We start from the raw sequence: 25,911 nt of genomic DNA on the forward strand, positions 1-25,911 counted from the left end.
GGCAGCCCCGAGCAAATTACGATGTACAACCTCAAACAGAAACTCTGCGCCCACTAAACAATAGCTCCCCATTTTCCCTCCCCCAAGCCCCTGGGAACCCCTAATCTGTAGGCATTTCATATAAAGTTAGCTCATACTATACTTGTCCTTTTATGACTGGCTTCTTTCACTTAACATAACGTTATCAAGACTCATCCACGTTGTAACGTTGTAACGTGTGTCAGAATGTCAGTGTCTTTTTTTTTTTTTTTTTTGAGAGTGTGAGTTGGGGGGTACTGAGAGAGGGAGAGAGAGAGAACCCCAGGCAGACTCTGTGCTCAGTGCAGGCCCTGACACAGGGCTCGATCTCATGACCCTGAGATCATGACCTGAGCTGAAGTCAAGAGTCTGAAGCTTAAGCGACTGAGCCACCCAGGTGCCCCAGAATGTCACTGCTTTTTAAAGCTGAGTAACATTGCTCTGTATGGATACACCATATTTTACTTATCTATTTATCTGTCGGTGGAGAGGTTGATTCCGCCCTTTGGCTACCGTGAATAATGCTGCTATGGACACTAGTGTACACATATCTGTTCCAGTCCCCTTTTTCAGTTCTTTTGGTTTTATACCTAGAACTCGAACTGCTGGGGCACATGGTAATTCTAAGTTTTTTGAGGAGCTGCCAAGTATTTTCTACAGCAGGGGTGCTGTTTTATATTCTCACTAGCAATGCCCTTGGATGCGTTTTTTCCTTGCCTATTTTCCAGGCCTTATGTTCTCTATTTCATTTATATACCACTTTTACTGTCTGCTACTCCTATCCCTACACTATAAACTCCGTAAGAGCAAAAATGCTAGTCAGTTTTGTTTACTGCTCCAACCAACTGCATCCAGCACATAGTAGGTGCTTCATAAACATTGAATAACTGAGTGAATGTGATCCTGGGGTTAAATCTGCAGATTTGAAGAGGCAACAAATGCCTCAATATCCCATACTGAATTGCCAGCTGTGCTAAGATTCCACGGGTTCTAGTCTAGGCCCTAGGAATCAAGATATCAGGGTGAGTCAAGGTGGATGCTCTGGACAGGTGTGCTCACACCCCCTGAAGCACAGGGCTGACTTCCCCGGGGTCATCCACCGGGCCTTAGGAGCAGCTGGAAGGGGTCTTAGGCTGGGTGTGTATCTGTCTGGCCGTGACACTGGGGTCACAAGCCTAGTATGGAGGGGTATCAAGCTAGGAGTGGGAGACTGAGGAGGATGGGGTGCTGATGGAGAGGAGTGGTGAGCACCGACTATAGTAGATGGAGCCTCAAAGCCTGGGCAGAGTCAGGGACATTAAGAAGCAGCACCATCACCCCCTTGAAGATGAAGCAACCAAGGGAGCACGGATCAGCAGAGGGGAGGAGCCTCGGCAGGCTCCCCAGAGGGAAGGGCAGTGACATGGGGTTGGGGTCTCAACTCCTCATCAAAGGAGAGGTGCAGCCCCCTGGAGCGGACCTAGGCGGGGGCCCGGCCAGGGATGGGGACCCTGCTCTGCTCACCTCCGGCCGGTGCACTCCGGGTCGGGGAGCTGGGCGAGGGCAGCGGGGCCGGGCTGGGGGAGCGCCCGAGGCCCAGGCCCCGGCGCAGGGCTGAGCGCAGGCCGCCCAGCTGGACCTCAGCCGCACGCCACTGCGCCTCCACCCGGGCCAGCTCGGCCTCCAGGCCTTGCCCCCGGCCCTCAGCTGCGCTCAGCCGCAGCCCCAGCTCCGCGATCTCGGCCCGCGCCGCCTCCAGTTTCAGCTCCAGGCTGCGGGCGTGGTCCAGCTGCTGCTTCTCCGCACCGCGCGCCTCCTCCAGGGAGCCCAGCAGGCCTCGCTCGCGGGCCCGGAACTCGCCCTCTTGCTCCTGCAGCTTCCTCTGGGCCCCCTGGAGCTGGGGCGGGCCACGCGGGGAGGTGGGAGTCAGCAAGGCCGCCCCCAACCCAACACCCCACCTCCCAGACCCAGCCTGGGGCCCCTCCCCAAAAGCAGCTTGCACGAGACCCGAGTTTTAGCGGTCCCCACACCCAGGCAAGATGTGCAGGAACAGCCACGGGAGTGTGGGAGTTAACTACTAGAATCTGCTTTCTCTCTTCCGTGTATAACGCCCCGTAGTATTAGCAATAAACTAACAACCAACACCTACTTGGATAGGACTTATCAGGGCCAGGTACTAAGTACTTTTAAAAAAACTCAACTCTACCACTATGAATCATCTCCGTTTTACAGATGAGGAAACTGAGGCACACAGCAATGGCATGACTTACTCAAGGCCACATAGCTACTACGTTGAGAGCCAGGATTCAAACCCAGGCCCCCCGGCTCCAGAGACTGTTCTTTTAACTACTGAGTTGTACTGCCTCTCAGTGCACATAATTTATCAATATATCACACAACGGGGCATGTGCTAAAAAATTACGTTCTGATGGAGTGCATGGTCACACACATACCCCTCTGGTCTAGAGAATAAGTCACCCCCTCGTGGTCACCAGTTTCACTAGAAACCACCATCTATGGAGGACCTGGGAGCCAAGACCTATGGCAGGGCCCCCATCCCATGAATGCTCCGATGCAAGGAGAGGTCAAGTGACATAGTCAAGGTCGCAGTAGATTCACTACAGTGAAACAGCCAGAAAAGCAGAATGGAAAGAGAGCAGGCTCTGGAGTCAGATCTGAGCGGCTGTGTCACCTTGATAGACCCCTTGACCTCTCTGAGCCTAAGTGTCTGATTCTCTGTGTAAAAGGGGGTTAAGCATACCTACCTCATGAGGCTGCCGGGAGAATCAAACACGGTTATGCCTACAGAGCTTCCCCTCACCCCCCACCCCCACCCCCGCTACACAGTTCTTGCGGTTGTTATTACTATCACACCCGGGGAAGAGTCTCACAGAGTGGGGGACAGGGACGAGTCCTAGGGAGTGATCTCTCAGAATGACTCCAGCACTGGAGTCCCCCTGCTTCTTGCTGGTGAGAGAAAGCACAGGGCACCCCAGCTGTCTCCTGAGACCCTCCCCATCCACACAGCCCGCCCACCCGGGTTACCTCCTGCCGCACGGCCTCCATGCTGGCCTCGCCCTTCAGCAGCTTCTGTCGGAGGCCCAGGGCCTCCCGCCGGCCCTCCTTCTCTGTCCGCTCGCCCAGCGTCAGGCGGCCTTGCAACTCCACTAGCTCCCGGCCCAGCCTGGCGTTCTCACTGTCCAGCATCTTCATCTGGGGGAGACAGTGGACACAGGTAGGACCTCAGACCCTTCTCAGCATCCACAGCCCCTTCTAGCCCAAGGTGCTGAGGGCCTCTTCAGTTCTGCCCCATACCTTGCCTGGCCCGGGCACACGTGCACTCAGGACCCACTGATCTAGGGACAGGAACACCGACCACCACCTCAAACCCACGGGGAACCTGCCCCAGACACCGAGCTCCAGCCATGCCAGGCCCTGGGGGCCAGGACCCCCACTGGCCACCTCATCGTAACCACTCATCATGGGGAGTGGTGAACCCCCCATCAGAAGAGGAAGAGGAACTATAGGGCAGGAACCACAGCTTCCCAGCCACCTTTCTCTCTGGGTATGCCTGACTTTTTTTTTTTTTTTTTTTTGTATGCCTGACTTTTATGGGGTACTTACCAGGTGTCCATCCCTGTTCTAAGCACTTCAATTGTATGAGCTCATTCATCTTTACACAAGTCTATAGGGGCAGGTACTAACATCATCCTTGTTTAACAGATGAGAAAACTGAAGCTCAGAGAAGTGACTTGTCCAAAGTCACACAGCACACAAGCCGCAGACTGGAAGTCAATCTCAGACATGCGGAATGCAAAGGTGCGTCCTAAGCCCCTAGTTCCCCAGGGGAGGAGGTGGGGGGTAAGACCAACTACCCCACAGCGCTGGAGTGAGGGAGGAACACAGATCATCATGCTGTTGCACGAAAAGCGCCCAGCAAGAGCCTGGCACAGAAATGTGACTTCCTTTCAGGGACTCCTGTGGTTTCCCAGGACTTCAACCCAACAGGAAGGGGCTTGAAGTGTTTGTAAACGGGGCTACTGGTGGGAGATAAAGAGGATTAGGTATTCAGGCTGTGATATCTCTGGGCAAGGCAAAGCCTCGGAACCCAATGGGGCTGTCGCCTGTTCTGCGAGTCTTCTGGGAAAGCCTGAGCCGACGATGGTTTTTATATTTTTAAACAGTTGGAAATGGTTTCTTTTTAAATGGCTGGAAGAAGATCCAAGAAGAGCAACATTTCTTACATGTGAAAAATGATATAAAACTCAAATTTCAGTGTCCATAAACAAAGTTTTAATGGAACACATGCCCACGCATTTATATACCGTGTGGGGCTGCTTTCTCACTATAATGAGAGTTGGGGAGTTGCGACAGACTGTATGGCCTGCAAAGCTACAAATATTTACTGTTGGGCTCTTTATAGAAAATGTTTGCCAGCTCGTGATCCATCTCATGGGGGCTGCACCTCTTCTTGTTCACAGACTCCTCTGAGATTTGGACAAGAGCTCCAGACCCTCTTCTTGGAGAAATGTGAATGACTACGTACATAACTGCGTACAAGTACACACACACACACACACACACACACACACACACATGCAGAGTTGCAGGGGTTCTTAAATTGAAAAGACTTGCTATATAGTTCAAAGCCTTGGGGACCATGCAGGGGACCATGGAGGGAACCACACTCCATAAAAGCGTGGGGTGCTACTGGTCCAGCAGCAAGTGCCCAGCGAGGTGTAGCACCAGGGAGGGTACCTGCCGCCGGAGCTCCTGCAGCTCCCTGCGGGCCTCCAGCCGGGAGCGCTCCACCTCCTGCAGCCCAGCCCGCAGCTCCTCGGCCTCCTTGCCCACAGCCACCCGTGCCTCCGTGAGGAGCGCCAGCTTCTGCTCCTTGTCCTCATTGGCAAGCTTCAGGCTGGAGTGGGGAGAAGACAGAGGTCAGAGGCAGCCACAGGTCCTGAGAAGAGTACGCTGTGGGGCTCTACACAGAGGCCTGCTCCTCTAATCCTTCCAGTGGGTCCGGCCAGCTCTTGGCCTAGAGGTGCCCCACATGCTAAGTGACCACGTGGCCCCTCCTGAGCTAAGCCCTGTAGGGCTGGGGGCCAGGCCCGAGGCCACAAGACACAGACTCCAAGGTCAGAACTAGTCTCCAGGGTGACACCCAGCAGGTGGGGTCAGAGTCTGGACCCAACCTTGCCTGCCATACCTTTCCCCTTTTTTCAGGTAGAAAAATCACCTAAAACCACCCCAAGCGCTCAGCTGTGGTTCAAGGGCAAAGACTCTCCCTATCTGTGTGATTTCTCCAGCATCTTGGGGGTGAAGGCAGCTTCTAGGGACAAGATCCAGTGTGAAGGATGCGCTTGGTGAAGGACTCAGAGCTGGTCCCCTCGCGTCACCTCACCTGATCCGTTCGCTCTCAGCCTTCTTCACGGCCGCCCGCAGCTCCTCGTTGGTCCGCCGCAGGGCCTCGCGCTCCTGGACACCCTCGCTCAGGCTGCGCCGCAGCTCGCTGGCCTCCTGGCGCTGGGCCTCGCGGCCATCCTGACCCTCCCGTACCTGGCGCTGGGCCTCCAGCAGCTCCCGCCGCAGCCCGTCCCGGGCATCCTCCAGCAGGCGCAGCTGCGTCCGAAGCTCTTCTGCCTGGGAGGATGGCAGGTCATCACAGGACACGGGACAGGCCCCACTCCAGCTGGGACTTGGCAGAAACCAGCCCACATCCGAGTCCCCGGCCACAGGCACCTGCCCCCTCGCTCTCAGCAACTCAGACCACACGTGGGAGTTCTGATTTGGGGCACGGCATGCCAGAGTTGGTGGTATTAGGGCCTGAAATAATCATCCACCGAGATCTTTCTATGGAGGGACATCAAGAGGGCAGGGACCTCCCCAATGCCCTGAGTCCCAGATGTACACAACAAGGACTCAATAAATGCTTACTGCTTCCTTTCTGCGTTGGCTGTCCATTTGTTCTCACATGCAGGGACAGATCTGACACTCTTCTTTCTGGGCCCCTAGCAGGCCAGGCCCCCAGTGGCATTTAGTGTGCTGCCCGGAGGAGGGGGACGGACAGCTTACCTCGCGCGTGGAGGATTCCCGCTGCCTCTCCAGGTTTCGGGCCTGTTCTTGTAGCCTCTTTACCTCCTGGGCATGTGTGTCTGCAGCCTCCTCCAGCTGGGCCCGTAGGTCCCGCAGCTCGGACATCAGAGCATTCACGGTGCTCTAGGACAGGTGGACTCCTCAGATGTGGGGAGGAGTCCCACACCTGGCTCTTCAGTGGGGCCTGCCAGCTGTCCCCCTTCAGCCCCTCCTGCTGCCTGGCCAGGCCACCCGCTGATCCCCTGATGCCCAGCGAGTGCGGTCCCCGCACCGTTCTCTGCCTCGGCTATGCCTCCTCCCTCTGATGGGGACTCCCAAGAAAGGGCTGAAGCTCCCCCACGGCCAGGAGCCTTCCCCAGGGCAGAGCCATGCCCCTTCCCCACAGACGGGGGCTGAGCCTCCCGCTCACACAGAGCTGCCCTACCCGGTCCTGCTCCTGCCGGCTCTGAGCGTCTCTCTTCTGTCGCTCCATCTCCAGGGAGATGGCGGCCAGGCTGTGCTGTGTGCCCATCAGCTTCTCCGACAGTGCTGTCTTCTCGGACTCCTTCAGGGACAGGGCCTGGGCGGAGGCAGGGAGCCAAGGGGCTTGGGGGCTCGGTGGGTCACAGGGCCATGCTCGGGCTTCCTACCCCCCGCCCTGGGGAAGGTGCCCACTGGGGGCTCGGGACCTTGTCTGGGTCACCACAGCGGGCCACAGGGCTGCGGTGCAGATTCACCCCCTCTGTAGCCCCAGAAAAGGCCACGGCAGCCCTAACAGTAAGTCTGGACAGGGACGCAACCTCGAAATCTTGCTAATGTGTCACAACAATCCTTTCCCTTCCTTATTCTCCTTTTACAGATGAGGAAACAGACTCAAGAGGTAAAGTGACTTGCTCAGGGTGACAGCTGGCGAGGAGACGGACGCAGTCCGGCCTGACTCCATTACATTACAGGCAAGTCAGGAGTTAGCTCTTTTGAGGGGGGTCACGGGGACGGCTCAGAAGGCAGTCCTGGGGGCTCCACGGCCAGCCCCTGGGGGCGGAACTGATGACAGACCCTGGGCCAGCTTTCCCGGCCCCGGCGCTCATGTATCATGAATGCGGCTGCCACTCAGGGAGTTCCCACCACGTAGAGGCATGGCTTGCTGAACATGGGTCTCAGCAATGCTTCACATATGACCTTTGGACCCCCTCATCCTGCAGGGGATGACGGTGTGCTCCAGAGAGGGCCTCGTAGCTCCTAGCTCCTAGCTGCTGGGTGGCTGACCAAGGACCAGCCCGGAACAGGGGCCCCTCAGGCAGCAGCAGAGGCCACACCAGGGCTCACGTACCTGTTGCTTCTCGCTCTCGGCCAGGAGGAGGCCCTCATCACGCTCCTGCTGCAGGGCGGCGATCTCTTCACTCAGCTCTTCCTTCTCGGCCTCCAGTCGTGCCAGCAGCTCCTCCCGCTCCCGCTGCAGCTGACTCTGCAGCTGGGCCCGCTCGGCCTCCAGCTCCCGCCAGGCAGCCTCCTGCAGGCCAGGCAAGGGCACGTGTGACCCACGAGGCTGGGCCCAGACAGCAACTTCAGGGCCGCAAGAGCCACTCGCAGCCCAGACCCTGAGGGGCAGGGCAGGTGACCAGGTAACTACGAGGTGGGGTGAGTGATAAGGACTGTGACGGGGACACGCCGGAGCTGTGCAGGCCCCAGGGAGTGGCGGCAGCCTGGCCTGGGGGTCAGAGAACATTTCCCAAGGGAGAGATGGGCAGCAGTTAGCCAGGTCAAGACAGAAAAGCAACAGAAGCCCGGGCCCAGAGTCCAGCCCCAGAGATGGCCTGGAGGATAGAGAAAACCCGGCACGCCATTTAAGGTCCCCGGAGCTTGGATGACAAGGGGGACATGGTGAGCAAAGGAACCAGAGTCCCACGCCTTAGCCGGGCCAGGCCCTAAGGGCTGCAGGGAGGGCCAGGCTGATTCTGAGAACAGTCAGGGCAACAGAGAGCCTCAAGTCAGGGCGACAAGCAGTAATCTGAATTTGGGACTCAGGAGTTGTTCAAAGCTATGGAAGAAGGACCGGGATTGGGGCTCGGGTAGAGAGGGGCTGGGCGGGCTGTGAGGGACCAAGGGGGGCGGGGGAGGCAGAGCAGATGGACGGAAGAGCACAGATTTGGTGACAAAGAGGCCAAGTCAGAAGGTGCAGGAGGAGTCAGAGAGGACACGGGAGTTTGAATCCCTGGGGACTGGGGGGTGGGCGGTTAGATCCACAGGGCAAGAACGGCGCCTTTGGGGTCCCTCGGGGTCCCACAGGGACCGGGCCCCAGCGCCAGGCCTAGCAACTTTGGGAGGAGGCACAAGTGCTCCTTCTTCAAATGCTTTGCTGCCACCTGCTGGAGAAGTGAGACCCTAGCTCCCCAAAGCCTAGAAGACTAGGCGGGGATGTGGTGCCCCACTGGTCACAGAGCGACAGCCCGGACCTCTGTCAGAGGCAGCCCTGTCCCACATGGGTGCCTCGGGTCCCTTGCCCTGAGGCCTGCTCTGGACAGTAACTCAGTGCCATAGCAAGAGTGGAGCACTTAGGAAGTGCCAGTCATTACGCTAAACCCTTTATACAGATTATCTCGCCTCATCCTCTCCCCGTCATCACAGACAGGGAAATGAAGGCACTTTAGGTAACCTAACCAGGACGTGGCCAAGATCAGGTCCAAACCCAGGCAACGAAATTCTAGAACAAGTGTTCTTAGATAGCTCTGTTTTGGCTTCTAGTAACCTGGCTCTATGCCTTTCATGTGCTCAGGTCCCAGAGGGGTCTTTCATATGCAAACAGTACATCTTAGCAAATGAAAACGCTTCCCTACTATACATTAAATTAGACCAGCATTTCCCAAATGTCTGGACCTTGTAATCAAAATCACTAGGACTGAACCAGATTTGGGGCCTGGGAATCCATATGTTTGATAAAGCATCCCCAGTGGATCTCAGCTGCCCTTAGGGTCTCTGGAACAGAGATGAAGTTCCATTTCACAGATTTGGAGACTGATGCAGAGTGAGAAGGATGAGTTCTCTGAGGTCACATTGGAGACACTGGTTCAGAGCCCTGCCTGCCCCAACCAGCTACCCGAACCTTCTCTTGCTGGAGTCGCTGCAAGTCCTCCTCGTGAGCCACCCGCTGCTCCCGCAGAGAGGCCTGGGCCTCCCGCTCAGCCTGCACCAGCTTCTGAGCCATCAGCTCCTTGTCCAGAGCTGCCTTCTCCTCCGTGGTTGTCACCTGTTGCCGTAGGCCCACCAGCTCTCCTGCACAGGAGGGATAGGAGGAGGGGACAGGCTTGGGCCAGGACATCCCCACGGGGCAGCATCTTCAAACCAGACGAGCCACGTGGGTACGATCCCAGAGAGGAGAGCGGGGGATCTAGGCTGCGTTCTCTTGGAGAAGCTTCTTGCCCTCCCTGGGCCTATTCCCCCATCTGCCACATGATCCCACTGGCCCTGTCCCCCTCCCCATCTACCTGGAATGGCGTTCAAAGGAATGAAATGACATGAGGAAGACCCCCCAGATGGGGAGGTTAGCCAAAGAGAACAACCCACATTATGGATTGAGTGCTTAGTAGGGGTCCGACTCCTGGCTGAGCACGCGAGAGATCTACTCTCACTGCAGCCTCACTATAACACACAGGTAGCTTATCTCGTACCCAGTCTACAGAGGAGGAAATGGAGGCTCAGAGGAGACAGGGAATTCCCCAAAGCTGCACAGTTTTCCAAAAGGCATTTCCTCTAATGACTGATTGTCATAAACACGCTTGCTGGGCTGTCAGCACTAAAGGACGTGACGACGGGGAAGCTACACCCCACTGTGGACAATCCAAAAGCCATCTCCTGGGTCAGAAGCCCGCCAGAGACCGTCAGCATTTCCCCTCCTGGTTCTGTCCGGCTCAGGTAGACGCGGACAGGAAAGTTCATTTCCATGGCCCAAGTAGACGCCTAGTCAATGCTTGTTGAGCAAGAGGAACCCCCCTAAGTTCAGACATTGGGCGGGGAACGTGGAGGGAAGCGGGGCTGGGAGCGTGGGGCTGAGAGAGTCCACGGCTGTGCAGAGAACTCAGACCACGCTCAGTGCCCTGGTGACGAGAAACAGCCACCGCTGGCTGAACCAGGCACTGGGCCAAGGTCCTCACGTGCCCTTCTCGCCTCATCCTGGCAACAGCCTTAGAAGGTGAGCATTATCACCTCTGTCGGATGAGGAACCTGTGGTCCAGAGCGGGAAGGGGCTTGCTTGAGAAAGCTCGGATCTAAGTGGCAGTAGCAGCGCTGGGACTCAGGTCAGCCAGACTCCAAAGCCAGTGCTCCCAACATCCGGAGACCCCAGAAAGCGACAGGTTACAGCCTGGGCTGGAGTTCCCTACCCCCAACCCAGGCCCCCCATACCAGTCAGGGCCTCCTTGGTCAGCAGCAGGGCCTGCCCATCGGCTTCCAGCTGCTCCCGGCGGGCTTCGAGCTGCGCCAGCTGCCGCCGCACCTCAAACAGGCTACCCTCCAGGGCTTCCTTCTCCAGGCTGCAGCACACACGATCCCTGAGGCCTTGGGACTCAGCCTCCCGGGCCCCAGGAAACTGTGACTCCCAGGGCGGGGCCAGCCGTGGGCCGGGCGCCAGCCTACCTGCTCAGCCGGGCCCACGCTCCCTGGGGATGCCTGGGCCCTCGCTAGGACTTGCCGGCAAGCCTGGCTCCTAAGTAACTGTCCCGGTGGACCAATGCCAGGGTGTGGCTGGTCACCGTGTGGCCCCGAGCAGACCCCGCCCCCCACCCCAGGGTGGGCTGGGCAGAGCCTGAGGCCTTACCGTAAGCGCGTGGCCTCCTCCGACAGGGTCCGGCCCTCGCGCTCAGCTGCCGCCAGCTGCACCGCCAGGCCGGCCCGCTCCCTGGCCAGCGTCTCCTTCTCCCGGGATGCCCGGTCCAACGCCTCCACCTGCCGTTGCGTCTCCCTCCGTGCCTGCTCCAGCTCTTGTTCCCGCCCGCTTAGCTGCCGGGAGAGCTGGCCCCCACCCAGGCATTGTGAGCACCACTCCCCAAATCTCCCGGCTGCTCACCAAGCAGCACCCCAACCCTGAGCCCAACCCAGGCCTGGCCGGGCAGGTGGGAGACCTGGGTTCAAGCTCAGACTCTGCCCCGATGTGCTATGTGTACTTGGGACAAATCACAGGCTCCTCTGGACCTGCACTGTACACACATACAAAAATAAGTGTCCTCCCACAGTTTAGGGAGTAGCTTTCTGCACCCTAAGACTTTCAGAGGAGCTTAACATACAAAACAGACTCAGAGTGAAGGCCTGGAGCCCTGCTCCCTATGCCTCATGGCCCACCCCCCAGAGCCCCTTCCCAGGAGCCCAGGCCCTCTAGGACAGACACTGTATGAAGGTTCCTGGATCCCTAAAACCCTAAGGCACCTTCCAGCTATGTCCTAAAAAGTCTGAAATTCTAATGCAAAATTTATCTGGTATCATATGAATTTTTACTGAGCGCCCATTCATCTACCAAGTGCTTACACGGGTGTACTCTTCAGAACAATCTTTTGCGATAAGAACTAGCCTCGCAAAAGAAACAAAAGCAAAAATGAACTATTGGGACTTCATCAAGATAAGAAGCTTTTGCACAGCAAAGGATACAGTCAACAAAACTCAAAGACAACCTACAGAATGGGAGAAGATATTTGCAAATGACATATCAGATAAAGGGCTAGTTTCCAAGATCTATAAAGAACTTATTAAACTCAACACCAAAGAAACAATCCAATCATGAAATGGGCAAAAGACATGAACAGAAATCTCACAGAGGAAGACATAGACATGGCCAACATGCATATGAGAAAATGCTCTGCATCACTTGCCATCAGGGAAATACAAATGAAAACTACAATGAGATCCCACCTCACACCAGTGAGAATGGGGAAAATTAACAAGGCAGGAAACAACAAATGTTGGAGAGGATGTGGAGAAAAGGGAACCCTCCTGCACTATTGGTGGGAATGTGAACTGGTGCAGCCACTCTGGAAAACTGTGTGGAGGTTCCTCAAACAGTTAAAAATATACCTGCCCTACGACCCAGCAATTGCACTGTTGGGGATTTACCCCAAAGATACAGATGCAGTGAAACGCCGGGACACCTGCACCCCGATGTTTCTAGCAGCAATGGCCACGATAGCCAAACTGTGGAAGGAGCCTCGGTGTCCAACGAAAGATGAATGGATAAAGAAGATGTGGTTTATGTATACAATGGAATATTACTCAGCTATTAGAAATGACAAATACCCACCATTTGCTTCAACGTGGATGGAACTGGAGGGTATTATGCTGAGTGAAGTAAGTCAGTCGGAGAAGGACAAACATTATATGTTCTCATTCATTTGGGGAATATAAATAATAGTGAAAGGGAAAATAAGGGAAGGGAGAAGAAATGTGTGGGAAATATCAGAAAGGGAGACAGAACGTAAAGACTGCTAACTCTGGGAAACGAACTAGGGGTGGTAGAAGGGGAGGAGGGCGGGGGGTGGGAGTGAATGGGTGACGGGCACTGGGTGTTATTCTGTATTTTAGTAAATTGAACACCAATAAAAAAAAAATAAAAAAAAAAGGGAAGACTAAAAAAAAAAAAAGAACTAGCCTCACATTACAAACAGGACAACTGAGGCATCGGGAGGTTGGGTAGCCCGCCCAAGGCTCCCAGCTAGCAAAGGGAGGGCTGGATTTAAATCCCGAATCAGGCTCCCAGGCCAGGGAGTTACGCCAGGACAGGATGCGGGAGGCTGGAGCCCCCCCACCCCGTACACCCACCTGCGCCAGCTGCTCCTGGAGCCTGCAGCGCTCCTGGCGCAGTGTGGGAAGCTGGTCCTCCAGGGCCTCCCGGGCCTGCTCTGCCACCCGGAGGGAGCCCTCCAGGCCCTGCTGCTCCACCTCTTGCTCCAGCCTCAGCTGCTCCAGCCGCTCCTGCTCCTCCCGCGCCAAGGAGGCCTCCTGTTCCACCTGCCGCTGCCGGCCCAGCAGGGCTGCCTTTTCCTCTTCTAGCTGAGGCAGCCAGGGGGAAGCCAAGGAGCGTCGGCTCAGCCCCTCCACCTGCGGTAGGGGGTCCCACCCAGGACCAAGGATGCCCCCTCCCCTCACCCCGCCCACCCATCCCAGCCAGCCCGGGCGAGGCTCCCTGGGGTAAGGGGCAGTCCCTTGGGCGTGTGGACACTGAGGAGGGGGCAGTACAGAGGAGGGCTCAGGGAGCTGCTTCCTCTCACGTGGAGTCAGGACAGAACAGAGACAGAAAGAGAGGCAGCAGCCAAGACAGGGCCAGGGCCAGAGGTGTACAGGGAGCTGTGCACTGAGGCAGGGGTCGGGGCTGGGGCTGGCCCCAGGGCACCTCGGCCAGTGCGGCTTCTGAGTGGGGAGGGCAGGGCCCGGGGCAGGTGGGCCCGCTGGCACCCGGCATACCTGGGCGACAAGACGGTTCAGACCCAGCTTGTCCTGGGCGAGGCTCTCATTGAGGGCGCTCAGCTTGGACAAGGAGTCCCGCAGAGAGGCCTCCTCCACCCTCAGCTTGGTCATTGAGAGCTCGAGATCCACGCGGCCAGCCTCTGCCTGTGGGGCCAGGGCGGCCAGAGACGGTCAGATGGAGAGACAGGGAGGGGAGAGCCAGGGAGAGGCAGGAAAAGATGTGCGGAGACACGGAGATGGGAGAAGGCAGAGAGATGGAGGCAGGGGGCGAGGAGAAAAAAGAGGCAGAGAGATGAGCCCCTCAGAGATGGGGGGGGCGGGTGTGCAGAGGACACAAAGTGAGGCAGAAAACCACCAGTGCAGAGGCCTGCTGCCTATGAAGCTATCAGAAGCCGCCCGGGGCAGGGCTGGGCAGGAGCAGGAGAACCCAGCTCTCGCAGGGCAGGGCCAGGCTCACAGGGCCTCCAGAGTGGTGTGGGAGGGCACCGCTCAGGACCCAGACCTCAGGGCTGGGGCAGGCACCTCTCACAGACCCCACGGAACCTGTGTCCAGAGATCGGACGGGATAACCTGAACGACAGGCACTGCCCCAGGAGCATCTGGAAAAGCAAGGACGTGACCACTAATAGAGGTCAGTTCACCTATGGCTGGGGTCAGAGGTCAGCCTACGGTCTGGGTGGAAGGGGTCAGCGGCCACCCCGACACCGGGGTCAGTCTGTGGCCAGAGCTAGAGGGCCTGGGGCCTAGGGCACAGGCAGGTTTGTGGCTGTGCAGCACACGGGGTCCCACCTTGCTCAGCGCCTCAGCCACCTCGGCCTTCTCAGCCTCCAGCACGTCCCGCTGCAGCATGGCACAGCTCAGCGCCTCCCTCACCTCCACCAGCTCCTTCGCCAGCCCTGAGCGCCTCACTTCCAGCTGCTCTAGTTGTCTGTGGCTGTGGACAGAGGGTGGGTGGTGGGCGCCCTGCATCACTTCCCTGCCCAGAGTCTCCCGCAGCCAGACAACGTTGGCGTGGGCCAGGGACCAGGCCTGAGAGAGGAGCCCTGGAGGCCAGGGCCTCCCTCATAAGGACAGCCAAGCCCTCCACTTTTGGCTCTGTGACTCTGGGCCTCAGTTTTCACATCTGCAAAATGGGGTAACAGCTGCCTCATGAGGCTGTTCTAAGGATACGTGACCTACTGAACACGAAGTGCTTAAAACAGTGCGTGACCGATCTCCCCAACAGTCTGCAGAAACAAGAATACCCACCACCGACATACTAAACACCACCATGACTTATGCCTCAGAGGAGAAAGGGGTGCAGCAGTTAAGAGGTTAACTCTGAAGGCAGAACGCTTGGGTTCAAATCCTGGCTCTTCTAATAATAAGCTGCGTGACCTTGGTCAAATCGGATGACCCTTCTGTGCCTGTCTCACCATCCACAAGATGGGGACAGTGACAGGTCCCACATCAGAGTCATACCTTGAGGGCCGAACAAGAGAATCTCAGTGCTTGCGATGGTGTTCGGCACTTGGTCACATTACAATTAAAATTATTACTGTTAATTTTCCATTTAAAAAATAATATCAGGGGCAGCCCGGGTGGCTCAGCAGTTTGGCACCGCCTTCAGCCCAGGGCCTGATCCTGGGGATCTGGGATCGAGTCCCACGTCGGGCTCCCTACATGGAGCCTGCTTCTCCCTCTGCCTGTGTCTCTGGCTCTCTTTCTCTCTCTGTTGTCTCTCATGAATAAGTGAATAAAATTTAAAAAAATAATAATGATATTAATATTACTACTGTTGCTTTAATTTTTCTTGTCACCAGCCATACCCCTACCTCATGGCACTCCTCTGACCCCTGGGAAGTGACAATACCTCTCTGAGCCTGTTTCCTGAAAGGGCCAGGTTGGAAGATTTGGAAGATCTTACATCAGAGGAGTGCTGTGAAGATTCCTCGAGATGGCAGGATGCTGTGGGGAGCCCCAGGGTACATTTCAGTGGCCCTGGCAGAGAGGCCAGAAGCCACTCACCTGCGCTCGAGCTCCCTGCGAGTCCGTGCACTGTCCTGGGCCGTGGCCTCCCGCTCCTCCTCCAGCTGGTCCCGCTGGCGCCGCAGCTCCTCCTGAGCCGCCTGCAGCTTCTCCCGCTCCTGCTGTAGCTCCTCGGCCTGCTGCTGGGCCGCCTGCAGGCTGCAGGCCAGGCTGTCCTTCTCCCTGCAGGACGAGGGGAGGGGAGGCTGAAGGCGATGCTGGGGCTGTTCTCCCCAGAGATGAGGACCGTGCTGCTGTCCTAGCAGGAGCCACATCCTCCGGCCTCTAAGGCACTTGCCTCCAGGAAGCCTTCCTGCCTCCCCCCATGGGTGACTCACTTCATCCACATCTCCCTGGAGCTGACCCCTCCCAGCAGAGGACACCCAGCTTTCCTTCTCCCCCAACCCACCCACCGACTTGGAGGCCCCATGAGATGGATAGAGACACTGGCATTATTTCCAACCACCCCACCAGGTTGAAGAGGCCAGGCTAGGCTCCTCTGCTGCTAGCTCTGCTAGTCCATAGGACCAGGAAATGCCCCTCAGCACCCCGAGCCCCTCAATTCTGGAAGATAGAGCTGGGTGTGCCCAGATGGCAGCTTCCTGCTGCACAGACCGGCAGCACGTGGGAGCCAGAGGGGGAGGGAGGGGGCAACTGGGAACTCTGGAGATTTTCAGCATGCTGCCTTCCCCCCACTTTCAGCAGTCACAGCAAAGGAGGGGGGCATGTGTGTCTGTCACCCCTCCTTCCAAGCCAGCTAGGGTTTTTGGCTGAAGCTAAGGGCTGATCGCTGCCATCGCCTCCGCAGCCCCACCTCTTCACTCGAAGTGGCAACCCAGATGTACACTAGACGCTAAGGCTGGCAGTAGGTGGGAAAAACCATACAGCACGACAGGAAGTAAGAACAGCACGATGCAAAGTGAGGTGTTCACTGTGTACACAGTGACCTAAAATCCCTCCTTCCAAGGCATGGAAAGCACTGGTCTTGCTGTCAGATGGACCTGAATTCCAATTCCTACCCATGGCCACACTGTTGTGTCCGCTTGGACAAGTCTCTCAAGCTCAGGACTGTCACAGCTCTGAACTGCCTGAGCGTGATGGGAAGACTAACTGAGCCTGGCACACGGCAGGTGTACAAAAAGCCTCTTCAGCCTCACCGCCAGGAAGCACCGTGGGAAGCAGAACCAGCGAGTTAACTGTGGTTAGGCTGTGACAAGGTCCCGCCCTTTTATTTCCACCTTCAATTTTCCAACTGTTTATTCTGCTGTTACATTTACGAAAAAAAAAAAAAAAGACGGCAAACAACAACAAAAATAACCAGGCATCTAAGAGTAGATAATTTCTTGTCTCCAAGGTCTCCAAGAAACGGTCTAGAATAGCACTGTCAACAGAACTCTCTGAGATGACAGAGATGTTCTCTGGCCATCTGTGGCTACCAAGCACTTAAAATGTGGTGAGGATAACAGAAAGACAGAATTTATACTTTTTTAAATGCTTAATTAATTTAAAGATTTTATTTATTTGACAGAGAGAGAGAACATGAACAGGGGCAAAGGCAGAGGGAGAAGCAGACTCCCTGACAAGCAGGGGCTCAATTCCAGGACCCCAGGATCATGATCTGGGCAGAAGGTAGATGCTTAACCAACCAAGCCACCCAGGCACCCTGATAATGCTTAATTAATTTAAATGTTAACAGACATTCTAGGCCAGTGATGAGCATGTCAGTGCAATCCACATGCTTATGGGCTCGGGCTGGCATTAGACCCAGGCCCCCACCCCGACCTCTCAGGCACCTGCTCAGGAGGCCGATGGTGCTCCGCAGACGCTGGGCCTCGCGCTGGGCGTCCTCATGAGCCTGGGTGGCCCCGTCAGTCTTGTCCCGCAGACGCTGCAGCTGTTCCTCCAGGCTGCGGCGCTCACCCTCGCTGTCACTGAGCTGCTTCCGCAGGGTGCCCAGGAGGTCCTGGCTGGCCTCATAGCGCCCACGCATGTCCTGTGGCATGGGAACCACTGAGTCTGGGGGAGCCCTAGGAAGCTCCCAGAGCGTCCCCTACTCTCTGCTCGTTCCGAGATGTACACCAGCCTACTCTGCGGCCGAGGCCTGGAGCAGGAGAGAGGAGCTAGCCCCCCAGACGAGGTTTCCACTCCTGTTCACTGTCCCGACCACCTGTCTGAGCACTCGGCTAGGGCTCTGAGCCTCCATTTCCTCGGCCGCTCCGACCTAGGCCCCAGACAAACCAACAAGCACACTCGTTCCTCTCCTGGATTCTGACTACCCCAGGGCTCCTCCCCTTTGCACCCAGGTTGACTCTCCCCCAGACTCTTCGATGCCCCTAGATCCCCAGTTCCTCCCATCCTAGATTGATTCCAACACCCCCTCCAACACCTCCCAGCCTTTCCCAGGCTCCTGGCTCCCGCGGTAGGGCACTCTCCTCTCCTACACCAGGACTCTAGCTCTGCCCCGGCTCCTCTGGCCCCAGGCTCCGCCCCCAGCTGCCCAAGCACCTCGCCCTCTGGGCTCAGACCTGCCCCAGCGCTCTCAGCCGCCTCCGTGGGTCCTGACTCAGTGGCTCTTTCTCGGGCTCTGGATCCCCTCCAGGACCCAGCCACTCTCAGGCCCCAGGCCCGGGCTCCTCCCGCGGAACCCCGGCCCCGCCCCCGCGGCGCTGGCCCCGCCCCCACAGCGCTGGCCCCGCCCCGAGTGGCCCAAGCGCGACCCCGGGCCTGGAGCGCCGCCCTGGAGGCCGCCCCGGGGGCCGCTGGGGCCTCCCACCTGGATCTGCAGCTGGCGCTTGTGCAGGGCCGAGTGGATGAGGGCGAGCGTGGAGGAGTCGGAGCAGGCCGGGGATGGGCCTCGGCGCGGGGAGCGGCCGCGGCCGGGCGAGGCGCGGCGCGGCGGGGAGGGCGTCCGGGGGCCCGAGAGCCCCCGCAGGCTGCCGTCCGAAGCGTCGGCCGTGCGCTCGGAGCCGCTTAGCTGGACGCCGCTGTCCACGTCCGACAGGACGGCCTGCGGAGGGGGGCGGGGAGGCGGGGCCGCGGGTTGGCTGGGCAGGACCAGGGGCCACGCGTCGGCCTGCCCCCACACTGGGCGCACGCTCCTAGCTCGCTTCCCACAGGCCCCCCTGATTCCACCTGCCCTGGCCCAGCCCTCGGCGCCGGTGAGGTCTCCCCTATGCTGCCAAGACATAAATCGGGCATTTCCCACAGGTGGGCCTGGAACGTGCAGCGCCTCCCCTCAGGCTGGGGCTCCCCTGGGGCAGAGGCCAGGCTCAGCTAGCAGGGGCCTCCAGCAGCAGCCTGGGGTCCCCGCGCCAGCCACTAGCGGCCCAGCTCCAGGCCACCTGGCCCCGCCCGGCACAGGGCTCCCGCCCACCTCACACCTGTGCCAGGTCTCTCAGGGTCTGCTGCAGCCCCTCTCCGTCCTCTGTCTCCACGGCCGCCTGCTCCTGGAGCCGCAGGGATTCCTGGCATGATGTTGGGGAGACAAAGAGTGGTCAGGGTTTCTACCCTAGCCTGAAACTCCACCTTCATCTCCCTCCTCGGGCCCTGCCCAACAGGTGGCCGCTAAAGCCATGCCCACAGGCCAAACGCTTGGTAGACCCCAGAGCAGCCCCAGTGCCCTCACTGACCGACCAGGCCCAGAGAAGCACAGTGTCACTATACAGGTCACACGGTCTGTTGGAGGAGGGCGGGACATAGAACCCAGGCCAGGCCCCACACAGAAGGATGACCAACCCAGGCAGTACCCTTGAAGGGGGTCCCTCTTGGAGGGAGGCAGCTAAGCTCTAAGAGAAGGAGCTCTGGGCTAGCAGGGCACAGGCATCTCAGTTTGGGCCTGTTTCCTCATCCGTGTAATGGGACTCAGGCTACATACAGGGCTGCTGAAAGGATGAAATACGATAAAGTAGGTGCACGTACTTACCACTAAGCCGGGCACACACCAGGTACTCACACTAGGCCTGGCACACACTAGGTGCTCAATGAATGAGAGGTAAAACTGAGTCTAAATGGGATGCTAGAGGGATCCCTGGGTGGCTCAGCAGTTTAGCACCTGCCTTTGGCCCAGGGCAGGATCCTGGAGTCCCAGGATCGAGTCCCCCATCAGGCTCCCTGCATGGAGCCTGCTTCTCCCTCTGCCTGTGTCTCTGCCTCTCTCTGTCTCTCATGAATAAATAAATTAAAATCTTTTATAAAATCTTTTATGAATAAATAGGATGATGCTAGGGGTACCTGGGTGGCTCAGTGGGTCAAGCATCTGCTTTTGGCTCAAGTCATGATCTTGGGGTCCTGAGATCAGGCCCCAAGTCAGGCTCCCTACTTAGTGGGGAGTCTGCTTCTCCCTCTGTCCCTCCCCCTGTGTGTGCATACACACACACACTTATAAATAAATAAATAAATAAATAAATAAATAAATAAATAATAAAAAGAGCAAGCAAGCAAGCAATAAATGGAATGCTAAGGGTGGCCCAAGCAAGCACAGCCCTCATCCACAGATCTGTTCTGTCTCCCAATCCCCCCCATGTCTCAGGGGCAACTGCATCTCACCAGGGCCTCAAGCTTCTCAGTAAGGACCTTGTTGACCTGATCCTTCTCCAGATTCTGGTTCTGAAGGCGCTCCACGGTCAGGGCCAGCTCTGTCACTCTGGCAGAAGGGCAGTTACAGACATGAAGGGGAGACCCACCCACCTCAGACCCACCAGCTCTATGACTTTCATGCTTTCCCAGACCTCAGGAAGGGACCCTAGCATCCACCTCCCTAGCTGTGTGACCTTCAGCAAGTCACTTCTCTCTGGACTTCAGACTACTCATCTGTAAGAGAAGAGTGAGGCTGCCACTTGCTTTCCCTCATGGGAAGACACCCTGGGACTCATCCAGGTCACAGGAGCTCAGAAAGGAAGTTCTAGCATCAGTGGTTAAATCGTTCATAACGTGCCCTGAACAAGAGCCCCCTGAACCTCAGTCCCCCGCCTCTGTCACACACAGTGTCTATGAAGACTAGCTGAGTTCACACAGGGGGAGGGCCCATCCCCAGTGAACAGACACTCGTTCCTCCCTGAATCCCCAGATGCACACTCTACAGGGAAGCCTGCCTCCTGTGCTGCCTACCAGGTACCCACCTGGCACTGAGATTGGCCTTGTCCAGGTTGCTCTGCACCTTCAGCTGGGCGAGGTCCTTCTCCTGGAGCACCTTGTCCCGCAGCTGCTCCTCCAGCTGGGTCTGCAGCAGTGCCTGCTTCTCCAGGGCTGCCTCAGCCCGGCTCTCAGCCAGCCGCAGGCCTGCACTCAGCCCCAGGTCCGCTTCCTGGATGGCTCTTGAGGCCCGGGCCAGCTCTCCTCCCAAATGCAGCAGATCTCTGGTGGAGAGAACAGAGGATAGAGACAGGACAGGGGCAGGGTCCCAAGTATAAATTAAAACTATCCCAGGATGGTATAGTTTTATAGGTATATAGTGACAGCGATGTCACTGTCAGATTGGCAACAAAACAAAACAAAACACAACGTCACATAAAACACAATGTAGGCAAGGCTATGGAGAAACAGGCCCTCCGCTACACTGCTGGCATGAGGTAAGTAGGTGTAACCATGACACAGGGCAATTAGAGCTCTGAAAATTATAAATGGATAGGTTCTTTTTTTTTTTTAAGATTTTTATTTATTTATTCATGAGAGACAGAGAGAGAGAGAGAGAGAGAGAGAGGCAGAGACACAGGCAGAGGGAGAAGCAGGCTCCATGCAGGGAACCTGACATGGAACTCGATCCCGGGCCTCCAGGATCACGTCCTGGGCTGAAGGCGGCGCTAAACCGCTGAGCCACCCAGGCTGCCCAAATGGATAGGTTCTTTGACCTACTGACTATACCCCTAAGAGTTTATCCTATAGATTGGCCCAATGCAAGGAAAGTGACCTGTCTATGTGATCCACTGCAGCATTGCTCATGTAAGAAATACTGGTAACAATCTAAATGTGCATCAAAAGAGGGCTACCATTAAATAAATCTGGTATATCCATTCAGTGGAATACTCTTCTCCAGATCCTGGTTCTGAAGGCGCTCTGCGCTTGGCACAGAATCCACTTGGGATTCGCTTTCTCCCTCTCCCCATCTCTCTCTCTCAAATAAATAAATAAATATTTTAAATAAATAAATAAAACATATTTAGGGGTACCTGGCTGGGTCACTTGTCAGAGCATGCAGCTCTCGATCTCAGGGTTGTAAGTTCAAGCCCCATGTTGGATGTAGAGAAGCTCTCCCCAAAGCCTCACCTGCTCAAAGATCAAGCAGGACCACGCTCCCCTGCTCACATGGGCCTTGGGGGCTCTCACAGCCTGACCCCCCTTCCTGCCTTTTGCTTCAACCCCACTGACTGCCATGTCCTCCTACCTCCGAGCCTTCGCTCACACTCTTCCCTCTGCCTGGAGTGCCCCTGGCTCTGCTGGTTAAAATCCTACCCAGCCCTTGAGGTCGGTGCAAATTCCACCTCTCCTATGAAGTGTTTCTCTAACCTCCCCGACCCTCCCATCCTCTGAGAATCTGTGGTATTCTCTCTATTTCCATGCCACTCACCACTCACTTCCTCAGTCTAGAATTTTGAGGGTCCATATCTTTTCATCACTAGAGCTTGCAAGGTCCTGTAGCAGAAGCTGAACATTCTAAGGGATTAAATGCAGGAGCTTATATCCTGTCTCAGCCACTTACTTTCTTCTGTGTGACCTTGGGAAGGTCACTCTACCTCTCTGAGCCTCAGTCCCCTCACCTGTAAAATGGGAATTATAATTCCCACCTCATAGGGACGTTGTAGATACCAGAAGAAATAAAATGGGGCAGCCCCAGTGGCTCAGAGGTTTAGCGCCACCTTCAGGCCAGGACGTGATCCTGGAAACCTGGGATGGAGTCCCACATCAGGCTACCTGCATGGAGCCTGCTTCTCCCTCTGCCTCTGTGTGTGTGTGTGTGTGTGTGTGTGTGTGTCTCATGAATAAATAATATTTTTTTTAAAAAAGAAGAAATAAAATGGCCAAAGAGCCTAGCTCAGAGTAACACCTGGTAAATGCTGACTTCCCTGATGGTGCCAGAAGCTATTTCTGCCTCTCCACAGAGCCTACACACAGTAGGTGTGCTGGGTTGGACTGACATTCAACTGAGTTGAGCTGAATTCAACTTAAAAAGAGGGGCTAGGGGATCCCTGGGTGGCTCAGTGGTTTAGCACCTGCCTTCCGCTCAGGGTGTGATCCTGGAGACCAGGGATCGAGTCCCACATCAGGCTCCCTGCATGGAGCCTGCTTCTCCCTCTGCCTGTGTCTCTGTCTCTCTCTCTCTCTCTGTGTCTCTCATGAATAAATAAATAAATAAAATCTTTAAAAAAAAAAAAAAAAAAGAGGGGCTAGAGCACCTGGGCGGCTGAGTCAGTTAAGTGTCTGCCTTCAGCCCAGGTCATGATTCCCGGGTTCTGGGATCCACCTGCATCCGCTCCCTGCGGAGTCCTGCTTCTCCCTCTCCCTCTGCCCTTCCCCTGCTCCTCTCTCTCTCTTTCTCTCAAAAATAAAATATTTGAAAAAAAAAAAAGAGGCTGTCCAGCAGATGCAGCAGCGTCTCCGCAGGCCGCCCCTCTGGCAGCCGGGCCTCCCTCACCTCTCGGTGGACATCTTCACCTCGCTGACCAGCCGACGCACTCCCACAACCTGCCTCCAGAGGAGGAGCAGGCGGCTGTGCTCATTGGTGATGTAGCTGTTGAAGGACTGGACAAGGCGGGTGAGTGAGGGCCGGCCCGCCCCCGCCCCAGCCCCGCCCCCGCCCCCCAACTCCGAGGGTCCTGCGAGGCGGGGTCGCCCAGGAAGTGGGTCCTCCCCTGGGCCAGCGCCCAGCCTGCGTCCAGGGCTGGAGGGAGGTGTCCCGCTCAGAATCTCCAGCCTCCCTCCCGCAGGGAACTGGGCTGCACTGAGGCAGCGGAAGGTCAGAAAGTGCTGGAGGCCCAGGTTTGCATCCCAGCTGCCAGCTGCATCACCTGTGTGGGCAGGTTACTTAACTTCTCTTTAAAATGTGCATGACAGGGATCCCTGGGTGGCGCAGTGGTTTAGCGCCTGCCTTTGGCCCAGGGCGCGATCCTGGAGACCCGGGATCGAATCCCACGTCAGGCTCCCGGTACATGGAGCCTGCTTCTCCCTCTGCCTCTCTCTCTCTCTCTCTGTGACTATCATAAAAAAAAACTATATAGGTTAAAAAAAAAAAATAAAATAAAATAAAATAAAATAAAATAAAATAAAATGTGCATGACAGCACCTACCACACAGTTATTATGAGGAACAGGGTCGGGGCTAAGCAACTATTTACCTCTCCTAAGGGACTCACAGGCCAGCACGGCCTCCCTCTCCTTCTCCTGACCCCTTTGTCCTGCCCCTCGGGTCAGGCTGGGCCCCTGAGACCCCACCTGCCTCGCAGCACCCCTGTGCCCACCTCCTCCTCACGCCTCCACGCCGCCTCCCGCTGCTCCAGCTCCTTACGGCAGCGTGTCCAGTCGGTAGTCACCTTGCGGATGTCCTCACTCAGAGCCTGGTTAGCCGAGCTCGCCTGGTCCAGCTGCTCTCGGAGCATGGAGTTCACCTGGGCCAAGCTGGCACTCCTGGGGGTGCGAAAGGGACCAGTGTGCACATGGCAGGAGAGGACAACCCTGCCAGCCCTGCACCCTCCTGCCGCACCCCCACCTCTGCTGCTCCTCCTCCAGGCGGACGAGGGCGCTCTCCAAGTCATGGCTGTGCTCTGTGTCCTGGGCGGGAGAAGTGGGGCATCAGCCTGGGCAGGCAGAGGGAAGGGCCTGCCCTGCCCCACCCTGGCACCCACCCGCAGCCGCTGTCGCTCCAGCTCTGTGGATCTCTCTGCCAGCTGCTGCTCCAGCTCCGAGCACTTCTTCTTGTACTGGAGAGTCTGTGGATGGGTGGGGAGTGGAAGATTAGCCCTAGGTGGGGGGGTGGGGCAAAGCGAGTACAGGGGGGAACGGGAGGAGTGGGTGGCCCTGACCTTGGCCTGCAGCCGCTGCACCAGCTGGGCCTGCCGCTGCTGGCCTTCCTGGTAGGCCTGCAGCTTGCGCCGGTAGGAGGCCTGCTCCTCCTGCAGCTGCCTCCGCAGCTCCACGCTCTGCCGCACCAGCCCCCTGGGCTCTGGCGTTTCCAGCTCCCCAGACTCCAGCCGCACAGCCTGCTCCAGCTGCAGGGAAGGTCCCTGGGTGAGAGGCCCGGGCCTCCCGGGAAGGCAGCACAGAACTCTGCAGAGGGTGCCAGGCTGGGCCTGGACCCACAATGCCTTGCAGGCATACACGGGCAAGCCCAGGATGCAGTGCATGGGTGCAGAGGGTAATGCAGCTGTGCACAGACACAGACTGAGCATGCATGGACACACAGACAAGGCATGGGTGGACACATGCAGGTGGGCCCACAAACACGTGCATGCAAGGCACAAAGCTGCACGAGGGGTTGGGGGTAAATCTTACAGGCCCTTTGTGTGCTCGCATGGGTACACCATGTGCCTCTCCTCCAAACACCCAGTGCAGCTGTGGTTGATTATTAGCAACATGCCCATGTCTCCCCGCCCCCACCCAAGGTGAGCTCAGGAAACGTAGATTTTTGCTCTCCACTGCCTCTTAGCCCCAGAAGAGTGGGAGCAGCAAATTGGTTGAGATCGTGAATTAATCGCATGAGCGCATGTGAATCCATTCAAACAGAGGCAAAATACACACGCGCATATCTGAGCTGAGAGACATGCACACACATAAGGCACACTGGCAATCTCAAACATCCCCAGGGGGACGCAGAGGAGCCCCCGGCCCGCCCCCACGCCTCACATACACCGCGCTCTGAAAGAGGCACCAAGTCTCTAACATCAGGCCTGCTTATTAATACCCTCCCATCCCTGCCGAGCCCTGGCTTGTCCCCCTCCCACCTTACGGGAAGCTTCTGTGGGCACCCTGCTCCACCCCCAGGCAGCTGGCAGTCCCTTCATTGTCAGTCCCTGTGAGCTCAGGCAGGATGCCTGCGTTGTCATCACCATGGTTGCTCTGGCTGAGCCTCCTAACCCTTTAGGCACCTGCTGGTCCCAGAGGCCCTTCAGCTTCCTCAAGCTGCCAAGGAAGGGAGGAGGGAACAGGAATGACGAGAGGAGTGACAGGGCCCAGAGAGAACCAAGGGGAAGACAGCCCCGCCTGGCTGAGCCTGACCCAGGCCCACACTCGCCATCTACCTCCCCAGTGCCTGGCCCGCTAGCCCAGGCATGGCATTCACATGCCCTGCACACCAGGTGCCAGGGAAGCCGACAACAAGGGCAACTGCTCTCACCCTGGCTACATAATGGGACCAGGCCAGGCCAGGCCAGGCCAGCCCTCTGGGCCTACATTCTCCCAGCAA

The 25,911-nt window shown here is 57.1% G+C and overlaps 1 protein-coding gene across 6 annotated transcripts in view; it reads right to left on the minus strand.

The window, feature by feature from the left end:
• Positions 1-25,911, minus strand: part of CROCC (ciliary rootlet coiled-coil, rootletin) — a 43,676-nt gene that overhangs the window by 8,691 nt on the left and 9,074 nt on the right. For 3 of the 6 annotated variants that reach the window (XM_025448283.3, XM_025448280.3, XM_025448279.3), the window contains exons 4-27: positions 24,533-24,718; positions 24,356-24,439; positions 24,220-24,281; positions 23,972-24,137; positions 23,150-23,256; positions 20,640-20,876; positions 20,068-20,164; positions 18,903-18,986; positions 18,296-18,529; positions 17,316-17,515; positions 15,523-15,705; positions 14,305-14,449; positions 13,513-13,659; positions 12,871-13,101; positions 10,883-11,076; positions 10,471-10,598; positions 9,173-9,342; positions 7,403-7,582; positions 6,518-6,652; positions 6,073-6,216; positions 5,402-5,640; positions 4,756-4,915; positions 3,043-3,210; positions 1,522-1,894 (exon numbers count right to left, since the gene is read on the minus strand). In XM_025448283.3, coding sequence (XP_025304068.3) covers positions 1,522-1,894; positions 3,043-3,210; positions 4,756-4,915; positions 5,402-5,640; positions 6,073-6,216; positions 6,518-6,652; positions 7,403-7,582; positions 9,173-9,342; positions 10,471-10,598; positions 10,883-11,076; positions 12,871-13,101; positions 13,513-13,659; positions 14,305-14,449; positions 15,523-15,705; positions 17,316-17,515; positions 18,296-18,529; positions 18,903-18,986; positions 20,068-20,164; positions 20,640-20,876; positions 23,150-23,256; positions 23,972-24,137; positions 24,220-24,281; positions 24,356-24,439; positions 24,533-24,718 — 4,054 coding nt within the window. Of the gene's footprint in view, positions 1-1,521; positions 1,895-3,042; positions 3,211-4,755; positions 4,916-5,401; positions 5,641-6,072; positions 6,217-6,517; positions 6,653-7,402; positions 7,583-9,172; positions 9,343-10,470; positions 10,599-10,882; positions 11,077-12,870; positions 13,102-13,512; positions 13,660-14,304; positions 14,450-15,522; positions 15,706-17,315; positions 17,516-18,295; positions 18,530-18,902; positions 18,987-20,067; positions 20,165-20,639; positions 20,877-23,149; positions 23,257-23,971; positions 24,138-24,219; positions 24,282-24,355; positions 24,440-24,532; positions 24,719-25,911 lie in introns of those variants that run through there. The other 3 variants (XM_025448281.3, XM_025448282.3, XM_025448284.3) reach the window with 3 other exon arrangements.

The sequence above is a fragment of the Canis lupus genome, chromosome 2, assembly GCF_003254725.2.
Source record: "Canis lupus dingo isolate Sandy chromosome 2, ASM325472v2, whole genome shotgun sequence".
In the NCBI taxonomy this organism is placed as follows: Eukaryota; Metazoa; Chordata; class Mammalia; order Carnivora; family Canidae; genus Canis; species Canis lupus.